Here is a 14,194-nt window from a genome sequence, read left to right on the forward strand (position 1 = left end):
TCCTCGTGTCTTACTCCAGTCAGTCACTCTCTCATGCCCCCTTCCCCCTCTCATAGTCACCTTACTTCCCTACTTGTAGCGCCGTCTCTGAAACGGCTTTCCTGGCTCTGCACAGCGATTGAGTTTGCCATACACTTGAGCCACGCTATGCAGGAAGTTCGGGACATCTCGCAGAACTTGAAACTGTGAGATTTCCCATTCTTCCTACACAGTGCGGCTCAAGTATGTGGAGAGCCATTTCTGAGGTACAACTTTTGGGGGTATGAAATCCTGGTTGCCATGGCGACCTGGCACTTGGGATTTGTCGAGCCCTGTCTTACTTAATAAGTTTCTTTCCTTTAGTCACAGCAGAGCAATCCAGAGATTTGTGGGTTATTATTATCTACCAGCAGGTGGAGATAAAAAGTACCAAACTAAACTCTGCCACATAGGACGGTATGCTCCTTGGTCAGTTGGTATTTCTCATAACAAAGTACAAGGAATAATAAGGCAAACATTTCTCTCTCCTCACAGAAAACTGACAACTAGCATAAACCTGACAACTAGCAGAGCTATGTATAGGCAACCACAGCAAGAAACCTAAGCAGAGAAACAGACTTAACTGACAGTGTCAATCTTGAGAAAGGGTGGGACTCTGCACTCCTCTGCTCTGACTAAAGGAAAGAGAATTATCAGGTAAGATATCAGCAGCAGACAAATTCAAAGACTCATGGAATGTAGCAAAGCAGTCCATAAGTAGGGTGGGAACCAGACACAGCTGCGGAAAGAACTAATGCCATGAAGAATGTCTTAGACCTAGCCAAAACCATTAACTGGACAAGGTCTGGAAAATGCATGCCACAAGGAGCACGTAGGGAACCTTCATAGAAGATAATGAAGAGAGACGTGCCCAGAGGACTTACGCCCAAGCGATAGGCGCCTGACTCCAGTGAGCTATGGCTGCATTGCCCCGACTGGGGCCCACCAGTATCAGGAAGGGAAACTGCGCCCAGTATATCCATTGATAACAGACAGGCCCATAGTGACCACGATATAAAGCGGCAGATGAAACCTTCCAGGATGATTTTCCTCCCAAATAGTGGAGGAAACAATTGATTAATGGAAATGGAAACGTGGATATCACCACAGACAACAATGGCAGGACAGTGCTGACAGTCACCCTTGACTCCAAGATACAAATAAGGGATCTGCACAGAACACTATTAAGATTTCAAATTAGCAATGGAACTAAGCAAAAAATGTCAAACTGGGGTCACGCTAACCAAGCAGAGACGGAGCCAGTTCGACTATGATGGCACACAGGAGAACTCTGACATAAGACAGGGAGGATCCTGTTGCATGATAGGGCTGAGACCCAGGATAGGGTAAGACTGTGCCCCAGACTCGGAGCCAAGCAGAACCCTATAGACATATGATGAGCTGAAATATGACGCCAGCTAGCAATATTCTGCACAGAAAGGGCTGAGCTGTGCAATACAGAACACCAGAGGTATAATCCCCCAGCTAGAACAGATTACCCAACGAAGTGGGAAAAGTCATAAATGGCAAGGATGAGACCAGTACGAGAGTTAGATATGGAACAGCATCCAAGCTGCTGTGCACATTCAGAGACGGGTGCATTTACACCTCCATTAATAGCACAGCGTTCCTCATCCAGAGATAGAGCCGTACCCCAGAGCCAAAGAGCACTGTTTCATAATCAGAGATAGAGCTGAACCACACATCCAGAGACAGAGCTTCGGACAACTACAAGGATGAAGCTACGAGGCATAACCGGAGGAAGAAGGAGCTCCACTTCCTGCAATGAAACCTCATTGCCGTTTGTAAAATGGTAGTCCTTCCTAAACTGTTATATTTGTGTAGCACGTTGCCTATTAGCGTTTCTGCCTCTCAGCTTAAAGCTGCTGGACAGGAAGATGTTCTCTTTCATGGAAGAAGTGTCCATCTAGGCTAGCTAGGACTATTTTGACCTGCCTTAGGGCAGTGGGAGGATTGGAGGCAACTAGACTTAGGTTGTACTTTTAAACTGCCCTGGTACTATTTTCCCTCAAGCAAAAGCTATTTTCCAGTGCATTGCTATCTTGCAAAGGGAACTTTCCAGATGTTGGTGGACCAACCACCTACCAGCCAGAAAGGACCTGCTTCACAAGCTCTGGCAAGCTTATTACCTCATCAAATTGACAGCACACAGGGCCACTGAGAGTATGGGCAGGGGGGCATCATTCCCTGGGTCTGGCCTCCAAGGGGGCACCAGCAAGCTTCTTCCGGGACTGTCTCGCTCTGCTCCTGTGTACCGGCGGGGACCCGGATGATTACATTAACGCGATAACCCAGGTAACCCGAGATATCGCATTAATGCAATCATCCAGGTCCCAGCACACAGGAGCAGTCAAGACACAGAAGGGAGAGGGCAGCCTGAATGTGTGTGTGTGTAGGGGGAAAGCTTGCCTCGGGCCTGGCTGTGTCTCTCGGTGGCCCTGACAGCACATAGACAAGAGAGACTAGTACTTTGAAAAAGTTTGGCAGTCTTTTATTGACTGGTATGCACAAGACAGGGTACAAACGTAGTTCTCTTCTACGCTTATGCGGTACTGCCATGGGATATTTTTACACCACAATCCTGGATGCTATCATTTCTGGATTCTTATTCCACCTAATGGGGGGAGGTTTGGGAGTTAGGAGGGTTTTGTTTATAGTCCCCTTTTGGCTCTGTGAAGGTTTGATGTTTTATTGGCTTGGAAACTATATACCTTTTTCCAAAATTTAATAAACATTTTAAGTTAAAAAAAAAATTCAGAGAGAGCAAGCTTCGCTAGACAAATACAGAGACATTCAGAGACAGAGATGCGCTCTAGATGTTAAGATGGAGCAGCAGTCTTCATTCAGTGATGGAGCTGCCTTCAAACATGGATCCCCAACTGACATATATGGAGCTGAGCTTAACAGTCATAGAAGGCAAAGATGAAGAAGCGCTCAAAGGGCAGCTATGAAGCTGCACCTTGTCAACCAAAATGGAACTGTGCCACATAAAGAAAACACAGCCACAAGTCAGAGATGGTCATGTTCAGAGTCAGCACTAGGGCTGCATTCCACACACAAAAAAGGAGGAGTTTGCCCGCATCCAGATACGGAGCCATTCCAAATGACAGAGAAAACTGGGAACGGCACCCCCAGATGCAAATGAACTGAGACTGGGACCAGCAAAGCAAGTGTGGACATGCTAGATATGGTGATGTGGCCACTGGGTGTAGCCAGAACTGAGCTGTGAGATGGAAGTGCTGCTGTATGCTGAAGTCAAAGTCTGCGAATGCAGTTGTGAGTTAAAGGTTGACGATGCCGCAAGGGACCGAAAAACAGGCCAGACAACTGGGAGTCTAAGGCTCCTGATGCCGCGTGGGATCGCCGCCTTAGGGAGACCATGCCAGGATGAATGACAGGCTGCTCAAAAAGAAATAATGATTTACCACAGGTACACTAACCCGAACAGCACAAACCTGACAGAGGGAAAGAATGAAAGCTCAGACTCACAATTTTGCTGGCCTTACCAGTACCCACAGGCCTTCTGACTCCGATCAGGTGGCTGAATCCAGACAGTTGAGGGAACACAGATGCACCCCCTCTCCTCCAGAATGCCACATAAGCAGAAATCTGCTCTCTTCCACCATTAATATTATTTTTTTTAAAGTTCTATGAGAAGGAGGAGGAAAGGCGTGGCAGGAAAGGGGGGGACTTCACACCACCAGGTGTACCCTAATTCAAGCATCTCTACTGACCTAGACACCCCTCCAAACTCAACTGAACCAGGGAACCCGGAACAGGAGCCACAGAAGCAGGCGAAACCAGGAGCTCGTGAGAGACTATCGTTCAGTTTAGTGCTCTTTATTTCCACCTGCTGGTAGAGGTCATAACCCACAAGTCTCTGGATTCATCTGCTGCTAATGACAAGGAACGTGTTTATTTTAGAAGCATCAGTGGACAGGACTGGGGGTCCTCTGCTATTTGTGACAGATTTTCTGGGATTTCTGCTCAGGATTTGATGGGACAGGGTGAAACAGGGCAGTAGAAAGGATCGTAGGGACGTCTAGAAATCTTTGAAGGTTGTGACCATTTTACTAAACAGAGAGATTGTAGCCTATGAGCTTTTTGAGATCCATTGTTTAAAAAGGGATCTGCATGGTCTGTGAAACTATTTTTTTGCAGCCAAAACCTGCTTCAAATCTCAGTTTTCCCCAAGACTAACACACCTACTTAATTTGTGCACTACAGACAGACAAAACATGTTTCCAAACTCACTTGCAGGTGCTTGTGAAGATGATAATGGACCAGTCCTCGTGCTCATCCTGAAATTTCTGGATTAAGTGGACCAGGTATGCATCCTTAACTTTCTCTGGCACAAGAATGTATCGCTGATCCAGTTCATCCACTGTCCGCACCCTGGAAAACAAATCCCAGAGCTGATCGGGTTCGAAGGAACTGCTCATTCTGTTATAATTCTGATTAACTCCGTTCTGTGCCATACAGGAGCATCAACCAAAGACTCACTCTGAACTGGACTCCCAGAAGAAGGGCTTGTTCATGGCAATTGTCTTCAGCTGCTGCAGGGTGTCAGTCAGCGTAGCACTGAAGAGCAGTGTCTGTCGCTGTGCGGGGATGGCACCCAGGATCACCTCCAGGTCCTTTGTGAAATCCGTGCAGCCCTGCTCAAGCAGGCGATCTGCCTCATCCAAGACCTGATCCATGGGTTGGTCACACAGCACGGTAAGAAAAGATTTTGAAAAAAAATATAATAAAGTTTAGTACAGTGCTAGCATAATCTTATGATGAAGTACACTGTCACAAAGATAGTGATATCACAACATTCAATACTATTCAGCCTATACAGTTAGTTATATTTTTTATATTCTGCTCTAACCAACCATAGTTCTAAGCAGATTACAAAAACAGAACTAGATCAATAACCTAGGAAATCACAAAAAAAAAAAAAAAAAAAAAGAATAATATCTTTACTTAGCATAGTAATGATATAACTATCTAGAAAGAATGTATTTGTGAAACAAAATTGTTTTAATTGCTTTTTTTTAAAAGATGCCACTAATTTTAATTGTATATAAGTACATAAGTATTGCCATACTGGGACAGACTGAAGGTCTGAGAGTGAACACTAATTGTAAATCTGACTATGTCGTCTATTGTTTAGTTTGCCCATGCGGTTTACTGTATGTGGGACAGACCTCAAGGACTCTTTATGTCCGATTGATTGAGCACCGTAGTGTGTTAAACACACAAAGAATGCTTACACCTCTGGTACTTCATTGTAACACAGCACAACACTCCTTTGCTGAACTAAGATGTTTTGTCTTACAACAAATAGAAGCATCTCGAATCCGCATTGGGGTTGATAGAAAAAGGATCCTATTCCAATGTGAACAAAAGTGGATATACCGTTTAAATTCATTAACCCCTATGGGTCTGAATGCAAAAATTGAATGGGGACATTTTTTCTAATTAGAAATATCCTTTCTTGTATTAGGAGTATATTCTGTATAGTTGACACCATTATTTAGGAACATACCTTTTCGGTTAGAGTGCTCAGATTATTTACTAATAGCTTTTTGACAGAGTGTGTTCCGCACAGTTAGAAGGTAAGGTGAAGAACACAAGCTGATTGGTCTAGCTAATCATTGGCGGCTGACGTAACAAAACCTTTAAACGAGCGAAGCCATCTTTACTCTGAGTGGGTCCGTTGAATTGTTAGATCCTTCAGCGTAGGTGGTTGAGTAAAGAATTTCGAGAGAAATAAGTAATGCAGCGCTGTATGGAGGTTCCAACGCTCTAACATTTGTGTTTTTCTTTTCTAGTTAGACGCAGACCATCTGACCCTGACGCAGGCGACGAAACGCTGGCCATTGTTGGTCTTGGTCGCGTCCAGCATGTAACTAATGCACTAACTAAAAGAAGGATTGGACCTTATAAAAGCTAAGTAGCTGTTACGTAGAAACTTTACGAATGCCCATCATAAGCTAAAAATTTAATAAGAAAAAAAGAATAAAAACATATGTTGGGTACAGGCTGTTTTTTCTATGTGGGGGTGTTGCCGATGATGAAGCAGTCCAGCCCTCATGAGCTCCACATAGAATAGAGCCGGGGGCTTCTTGAGGCAACATCTCCCTTAATCAATTTATTGTATTTTTTGGTCAGAATATTAAGCTGATGTTATTTTTCATATATCTCCTCCACATTTGAATTTAGTACAGACTGAAGGTCCGCCAAGCCCACCATCTCATTTCCAACAGTGGCAAGATCCCAAAACAGTACAATACATTTTATGCTGCTTATCGTAGAAATAAGCAATGGATTTTCCCCGTCCATTTTAATAATGGCGTATGGACTTTTCTTTTCGGAAGCTAGCCAAACCTTTTTTAAACCCCGCTAACTGCTTTTACTACATTCACTGGCAACAAATTCCAGAGTTTAACTGCACATTGAGTGAAGATATATTTTCTCCAATTCATTTTAAATTTACTACTTTGTAGCTTTATTGCGTGCCCCCTAGGCCTAGTATTTTTGGAAAGAGTAAACAAGCTATTCACGTCTACCTGTTCCACTGCACTCATTATTTTATAGACCTCTATCATATCTCCCCTCAGCCGTCTTTTATCCAAGCTGAAGAGCCCTAGCCGCTTCAGCCTTTCCTCATAGGGAAGTCGTCCCATCCCCTTTATCATTTTCATTGCCCTTCTCTGTACCTTTTCTAATTCCACTATATCTTTTTTGAGATGTGGTGACCAGAACTGCACACAATATTCGAGGTGCAGTCGCACCATAGAGAGATACAAAGGCATTATAAAATCCTCATTTTTGTTTTCCATTCCTTTCCTAATAATACCTGCCACTAATTTTACCACACTGTTACTACTATTACCCTTCTCATTGTTAAGGATTGTTCTTTGCTGTACACTGTAGTCAACATTTTCATCTACATCCTTGTTATACTTATAACAACTTACTAAACAGGTACTACTCTGACCCTTTCCACCGTTATATTGATTATTTTGCTGTAAGCCACACTGAACTCAAGATTCCTTGGGATAATGTGGGATATAAATGTCACAAATAAAAAATTTGAAGTTTGACTTCCTTAGGCAGAGTAGCCCAGATGTTTGCTGCTTGATAAGAAAAAAGAGAAACAGATAAAATGCCTTTAGGACTTGGCAATGACAAAAGAATTAGGTTTCAAGATGCATACTGATTAATAGTTGGTCTACATATAAGGATAAAGCAATCTAATTATGTGTCTCTTCAAAAGTTACTGAAAATGTTATTTAGAAAATTTTTAAATATGCAGTGGTTGTGTTATACGATGTATATGTTTTTTTTTATTAATTTGTATAATAATTCCTGGAGATGTTCCAGTTTCTTTTTTTTGTGAGCCACAATGATATGCGTGGGCTATAAAAGTGTCATGTAATCTCCAGGCCATTCCTCTCTGATGTGAACACCTCTCAAAAACACAAGGAAGGGAGGCAGCCCATCTCCAGGGCCTGGAGTAGTTCTGATGAGGCTCTGATCTCCACATTAACCAGACTTTAAATAACAATTTTAATCTAAACAGTGATCTAAGATCTAGAAACTACATGCAGTTGGGAGGAAGTGATGTCACTGAACAGCATGGCTGCATAAGCGCTGAGCTCCCGCTCACCCGCACTAAAATTGTGGCGATTCCCTAACATTCGGTGACATTATCGCTATCCAGAATATCAAGGGGAGACTGCTAACAACTGCATCGCAGCAAGATGAGCGCCCGATCAGAATCGACACTTGTCCCGCTTTGCTTTTTCGGCAGGGTAACATCGCAGCATGCACGCAATCAAGAGATGGAGGCCCCGTGGAACCCGGCTGCCTCCCAGAACTCGCCCCGGAGGTAGTTGTTTGCATAGGGGGATGAGTTAGAGGTCCAAGAGATGCTGAATCTACCTGAGCTAAAAGACTTGCTCCATGAAATCAGATCTGACTTAAAGGCACTGCGGGTGGATTTAGCCACGTTAGGAACAGACCTGCGGGGTGATATTCAGGAGCTGGGTGGCAGATTGGAGGAGGCAGAGGCCCAGCTGGAAGAACACTCTGGGAAGTTAACCCTAGCGGAGCAACGACTAGCAGAGCTTGAAGTGAGACAGCAATCTTTACAGGACAAACTTGAAGACCAAAAGAATCGCAGCCGCCGCCGAAATCTGTGATTTCGGGGTCTCCCGGAGACTCCTCTATATCAGGACAACGAATCTGTTGTTCAAAAAAATAGTAAGCTCTTTGCTGGTGGGAGCAGGGACCCAGGTCGAGCCTAGTTTGGTCATGGTGGCGAGGGCGCGCAGAGCGCTGGGGCAGGTGCACAACAACACTGCTAAAGATATAATTGCCTGTTTTCAAGATTATAAAATCAAAGAGCAAGTGCTAAAAGCCGCACGACAGGCACAGAACTTTCAACGAGACTTGTACAACATAGAAATCTATCAAGATCTGGCAGCGGCAACCTTGGGGCGCCGAGCGGAGTTGAAACCAACGGTTACCAGGAAGCTGAGTGAGATGAGCCTCCGTTACAGGTGGTGTCACCCATTCGCTTTAATTTTCTACAAAGATGGTCGTCAACACTAGATTAAGTCAATTGCTGAGGCATGAGAAGTTCTACCAGAGGGAGATACGACTTCACAGCGGCTGGCCTCTAAATCAACTGGAGCCGCTCCTGCCGGCGCCCCCCCCCCCTCAAAATGGCAGCGAGTTATGAAAGGCCATAAGTGTCTGCAGAGACAGCAATCAGCAAGTTAACTAACTTGAAGCAATTTTCTTTATGATGTGCTTTTCTTTTTTTTCTATGCTTTCTTGCTGGAACTATGTTATGAACAGGGGTCCTTAGAACTTATATGCTAAATGTATATATAACGAAAGTGCTTGAGGGCACCCTCTTTGAAGAGTTATGTTGTTGTTCCGGATGGTTGGGGTTTCATGATTTAATAGCTTTGTCTGAATCTGGGATCTATACTGCATTTTGAATGTTAGTACTTTGATATACTGTGTGGGTTGGGCGGAGGTCTTATGCTTGCCTTGCACTTCCTTTGATGACACCCCCACCCTCGCAGGGGGGGAGGGGGGGGGGGAGTCTATAGAAAATTGTGCCAAAAGGTTTTTGTTTGTGATGTGAGTGAGATTGGGGGCAGTCTGGGGAAGGGGAGCGATACTCGGTGTGTGAATGTCTTAAATGCCTAGTATTTCATTGGTGCTCATGAACACTAGGGGACTGAACTGTCCACGAAAGCGTCAGCTCTTTTTTTGGGAGCTACTCCGCCTTGGGGCGGATGTGGCCCTAGTACAGGAGACTCACTTAAAGCCCGTTCATGAGCACTTATGTTCTCATCGTAAATATCCGCATCTGTACTTGGCTTCTAATACTGATAATACCAAGACCCGAGGAGTTATGGTGGCATTCAATAACTCCAAACCATGGCAAAATTTGAAAGTGGTCAAAGATAGAGGGGGGGGGGGGGTTGCTATATACTAGTGGTCTTTAAGTTAGGGGGAACGATATACACTTGGTGAATGTATATGGTCCCAATGCGGATCATGGGAAGCACTTTTCTAACTTACTACTACTACTTATTTCTAAAGCGCTACTAGACGTATGCAGCGCTTTACACTTGAACATGAAGAGACAGTCCCTGCTCGACAGAGCTTACAATCTAATTAGGACAGACAAACAGGACAAACAAGAGATAAGGGAATATTAAAGTGAGGATGATAAAATAAGGGTTCTGAACAAGTGAATAAGGGTTAGGAGTTAAAAGCTGCATCAAAAAGGTGGGCTTGCAAATTTCTTCAATGGAGGTTGACCTCAAGTGGGCTACCGACACTCCCAAACTTAGACCAATTGCTGTTAAAACAGTTTTGGTCTAGGATAGTGAAGTTTATCTTTCAGGTTACCTTGGTCCAGTATCCTATGAAGATGGACCATTGTCTTTTACACTTCAAGCCATGGGGAGTAAAAAAGCCAGTACACAGTTTTGCCGTGCAGGTATATTAGTCTTGGCAGCAGCGTGGAAGAGCCCTACACTCCCGGGTTTGCAAGCGCTTCTTATTTTTTGTTACATTTGTATCCCACATTTTCCCACCTATTTGCAGGCTCAATGTGACTTACATGATACCGGAGAGGTGTTAATAGACTCCGGAGTAAAGCAAATACAGATAATGGTTAAGTTGGGGTAGGAAGGGTAGGGACCACATGAAGAAACATGTGGTGGGGCCATATATTCATATTCATCTGATGTCCAAGTTAACAGCTATGCACACAGGCCAACTGTTGACTTACCATAAGATTTGGGACTTATATGTTCAATGGATCTCACGCCAGGCTGCTTCCTAGAATTTCTTTATTTTGCTGGGGAGGCTTTTCCTTGAGGATGGGGGGAGGGGGGTGTTGGGATCTGAGGAATTGTACTAGGGAGAGAGGTTATGGCTGTACAATTATTGTTATATGAACATTGGCTGTTTATGTTGCTGTTATCTTTTTTCACATTAATAAAGATAAATACATGTTAAAAAAAAAAAAACTACATGCAGTTATTTCTAGGTAGGAATACTTGGGTACCAGTTTTACAGTCCAGGCGATAATTTTCCAAGACAGCAGCTTCCTGCAGCCCCTAGAAAACCAGAAAGCAATGGAAAAACAAACAAAAAAGAATCTTTCCAACACTTTTTCTTACCAGAAATTTGATTTTTTTGATACTGAAGGTGTCAGAGCTCCTGATGTGATCTGCCAGGCGTCCTGGTGTCGCCACAACAATATGAGGCTTCCGAGAGAGTTCCAAGGCTTGAGTGACCATATCTAAAAAAGCAGGACACAAAGCACAGGGAAGCAGTGCTGCACAGAACACTACAGTTGGGATTTCAGAGACAGATCAAACTGCAGAATCAGACTTTTTCTGAGAGGACAGAAGGGGAAGGGCCCTAGAGAAGTGTCCAACTTCTCCCTTTTTGGGAAGAGAGCCATTTTCAAACAGTTCACACAGCTTCAAACTAGGCAAGTGCTTTTAAAATATGTTTAGCCTTTTGCTTAGCGGATAGATATTAGAGTGAATTCATCTATGACACGACAAGCAGTGTGCACAGCCAACAAATGAGTCCACCTTGGGTACAGTCTGGCTGCACACTGTGATTAGACCTTAAACAGCTGGAAAGTGCAGCCTATGGACATACCACCAGCCACACAGAATTACATGGGCTTCTGTTCTGACATATGCCCAGAATCTTTCCAAAATCCTTTCATAAGAGGCTGAATTAATTTTTTTCAATATGAAGATTAGTTTTTTATTTTTTTTTAATTTGTAAAGTTTATTAAACATACCACAAATATAGCAACATTACAGTGACTCACCCCATTCACCATTATCATCCGCCACTCCAAAATCTTCACTTCAGGGTACAGACACATATTCAATAAACAATATCAAAACCTATTTCCCTTTCGTTTTCCTCCCCCACCCATACCCCCTTCCCCCTCTACCTCAGTCCCAATCATTCCCCCCTTGTCCTCCCCTCTGTTCCCTCCTCCTTCTGAATTTTCCCTATTAGTCGGTCAAAGTGTACCCATTCCTCTGCCTCTGGGTTATACCTTCCCCGCCTTTTGTCTGTCAGTTCTTCCACCGTGATAAGTCCCCTAATCTTCCCAATCCAATTTTGTACTGTGGGCCCCTCAGTTTGCTTCCAGAACGCTGCTACTATAGATTTTGCAGCTTCAAGGCCTACCCTCTTAAACCTGTGTTCCCATTTTGCCCCTCTCTGGTTCCCCCATCCTAGTAAGCACCATTTGGGATCATACGGGAATGGAGTGTCTAACACCTCCATCAATAACCCTGTGATGCCCTTCCAAAATTTCTGAATTTCCATGCATTCCCACCACACATGATAAAAGGTACCTTTTCCCTCCTTGCACCTCCAGCAAATATCTGAGGCCCCAGGATACATCGCTTTTACTCTCTCTGGCGTGTAATACCATCTACTCATTATTTTATAGGCATTCTCTTTGAGCAATACACATAAAGAGGCTTTTTTAACCTCCCTACATACCCGCCCCCATTCAGCATCCGTCAATTCCTGTTGCAGATCCTTCTCCCAGTCCTGCATACATGAATGTTTTACAAATGTTGACCCCCTGATATGATCATAAATCCTGGAAATTCCCTTCCCCCATAAATCCTCCATCTTTTCCTTTTCCACCAATTTGTCTTTAACACACCTAGCCGATATAATGTAGTGCTTGACTTGTGTGTAGGCATAGATATCAGAGGGCGATAGCTCGTAGGCTTCCTTCAATTCTGTAAAAGGTTTAATACCCTCCTCTGTCAGGAAGTCACGAAATCGTATCTGCCCCTTATGAAACCATGTGGTGAACACCCCTCCTTGAGCCCCCACTGGAAAGCCCGGGTCCTGCGTGATCCATGCAAATGTGGATCTAGTCCTAGATCCCCTCAGCCTATATTTTAGTGTTCCCCATAGAGTCAAAAGCTGTGAAACAAAAGGATTTAAAGTTAACCTCTTGTATGCGTTATCCGGGAGAGAAGCCCACAGAAGCCCCTCCAGGGCCCCTTCTTGGACAAAAATCTGCTCCAACCTAGTTATGGGAGATAGGTCTACCTTGCTCCAGGCCGCTATTTGCTTTAACTGAGAGGCCCAATAATACCATAAAATATTTGGCATCCCTCTACCCCCTTGTTCGGGTTTCCCCCACATTATTCTTCGTGCTAGTCTTGCTGATGTTCCCCCCCAAACAAAAATCTCTAGATCCGATTGCAGCCGCACTATTTCCCTTTTCGGAACCAGGATTGGCAGAGTTTAAAATAAAAATAAGAGCCGGGGCAGAATATTCATTTTCACCGACGCAATGCGACCTCACCAAGAAAGCCACCCCTTCATGTCTCCTCTCAGGTTTTTCAGTAAGGGTATGTAATTTAATTGGTATAATTTGTTTAGGTCCTTCGGGATCCATATCCCTAAATACCGAAAATTATCTTTGGTAACTTTAAATTTAAACGCCTCTTTTATGCTCTCTTCCTCCGCCTCTGATATAGTAACCCCCACAACCTCGGACTTATCGTAATTCACTTTGAACCCCGAAACCCACCCATAATTTTGAAGCTCCTCAATCAATGCGGGCAGCGCCGACATTGGAGATGAAATATAGAATAAAATATCGTCTGCGAATAATGCGATCTTATGCGCCCAACCTCCCATCTGGACCCCCCGGGCTTCGTGAAATGAGCGAATCCGCTGGGCAAATGGTTCTATGGCTAGGGCGAATAGTAATGGGGATAATGGGCACCCCTGCCGGGTTCCCCGTTGAATACTAAATTGCTCTGAGTATCCCCCATTCACTTTGATTTTGGCCACCGGGTGTGCATATAATTTCCTCAACCAACCCATGAAACCCCTCCCCATCCCCATGTGTGCCAAAACCTCCCATAGGAACTCCCAGTCCACCCTGTCGAATGCTTTTTCCGCATCGATCGCTAAGAGTGTTAAGGAGTCCCCTCTTCTTTAAGCCCCTGAAGCCTGAAGTTATTGCTGGAGCTCAGGAACAAATTGATTCCTTATTACAGCAAGGTATTATTGAGAAGTGTAATTCACCCTACAATACTCCATTATTCCCTGTTCCAAAGAAGGAACCTGGAACCTTCCGCATAGTGCAAGACTTACGAGCGCTAAATGACCTCACTTACGCCACATTTCCAAATGTGGAAAACCCGACTACGCTCCTCAATAGCATCTCCTTGCAGACATATCATTCCACTATTGATTTATCCAACGCCTTCTTCTCCATCACTCTCGACCCTGTAAGCCGCCCATTAACGGCTTTCCAATTCAATAACACAACATATCAATGGACCCGTCTTCCCCAGGGGTTCACCGACAGTCCTACCATCTTTTCCCAAACTTTAGCAGGGCACATACAGGAATTTAAACGTGACAGGTATGTTCTTCCACCACATACTTCTATTGTTCAGTATGTGGATGACATGCTTATCACATGCCCTGACTTTGACACTTGTGTTCAAGTCACCTGTGACTTTCTTGGCTTTCTTGCTACGAAAGGCTACAAAGTTAACAGGAAGAAATTAAAAGTTGCTCAGACACGTTACCTTCCTTGGCCATCACA

General features: G+C 44.1%; 1 protein-coding gene across 2 annotated transcripts in view; it reads right to left on the reverse strand.

Annotated features, from left to right (window-relative positions):
• The window catches only part of DDX49 (DEAD-box helicase 49), a 53,548-nt gene that overhangs the window by 29,160 nt on the left and 10,194 nt on the right, over positions 1-14,194 (reverse strand). For both annotated transcript variants that reach the window (XM_030217324.1, XM_030217325.1), the window contains 3 exons: positions 10,746-10,867; positions 4,543-4,730; positions 4,294-4,434 (listed from right to left, as the gene is read on the reverse strand). In XM_030217324.1, the coding sequence (XP_030073184.1) occupies positions 4,294-4,434; positions 4,543-4,730; positions 10,746-10,867 (451 nt within the window). The remainder of the gene's footprint in view (positions 1-4,293; positions 4,435-4,542; positions 4,731-10,745; positions 10,868-14,194) is intronic.

The sequence above is a fragment of the Microcaecilia unicolor genome, chromosome 11 (assembly GCF_901765095.1).
Source record: "Microcaecilia unicolor chromosome 11, aMicUni1.1, whole genome shotgun sequence".
NCBI lineage: Eukaryota > Metazoa > Chordata > Amphibia > Gymnophiona > Siphonopidae > Microcaecilia > Microcaecilia unicolor.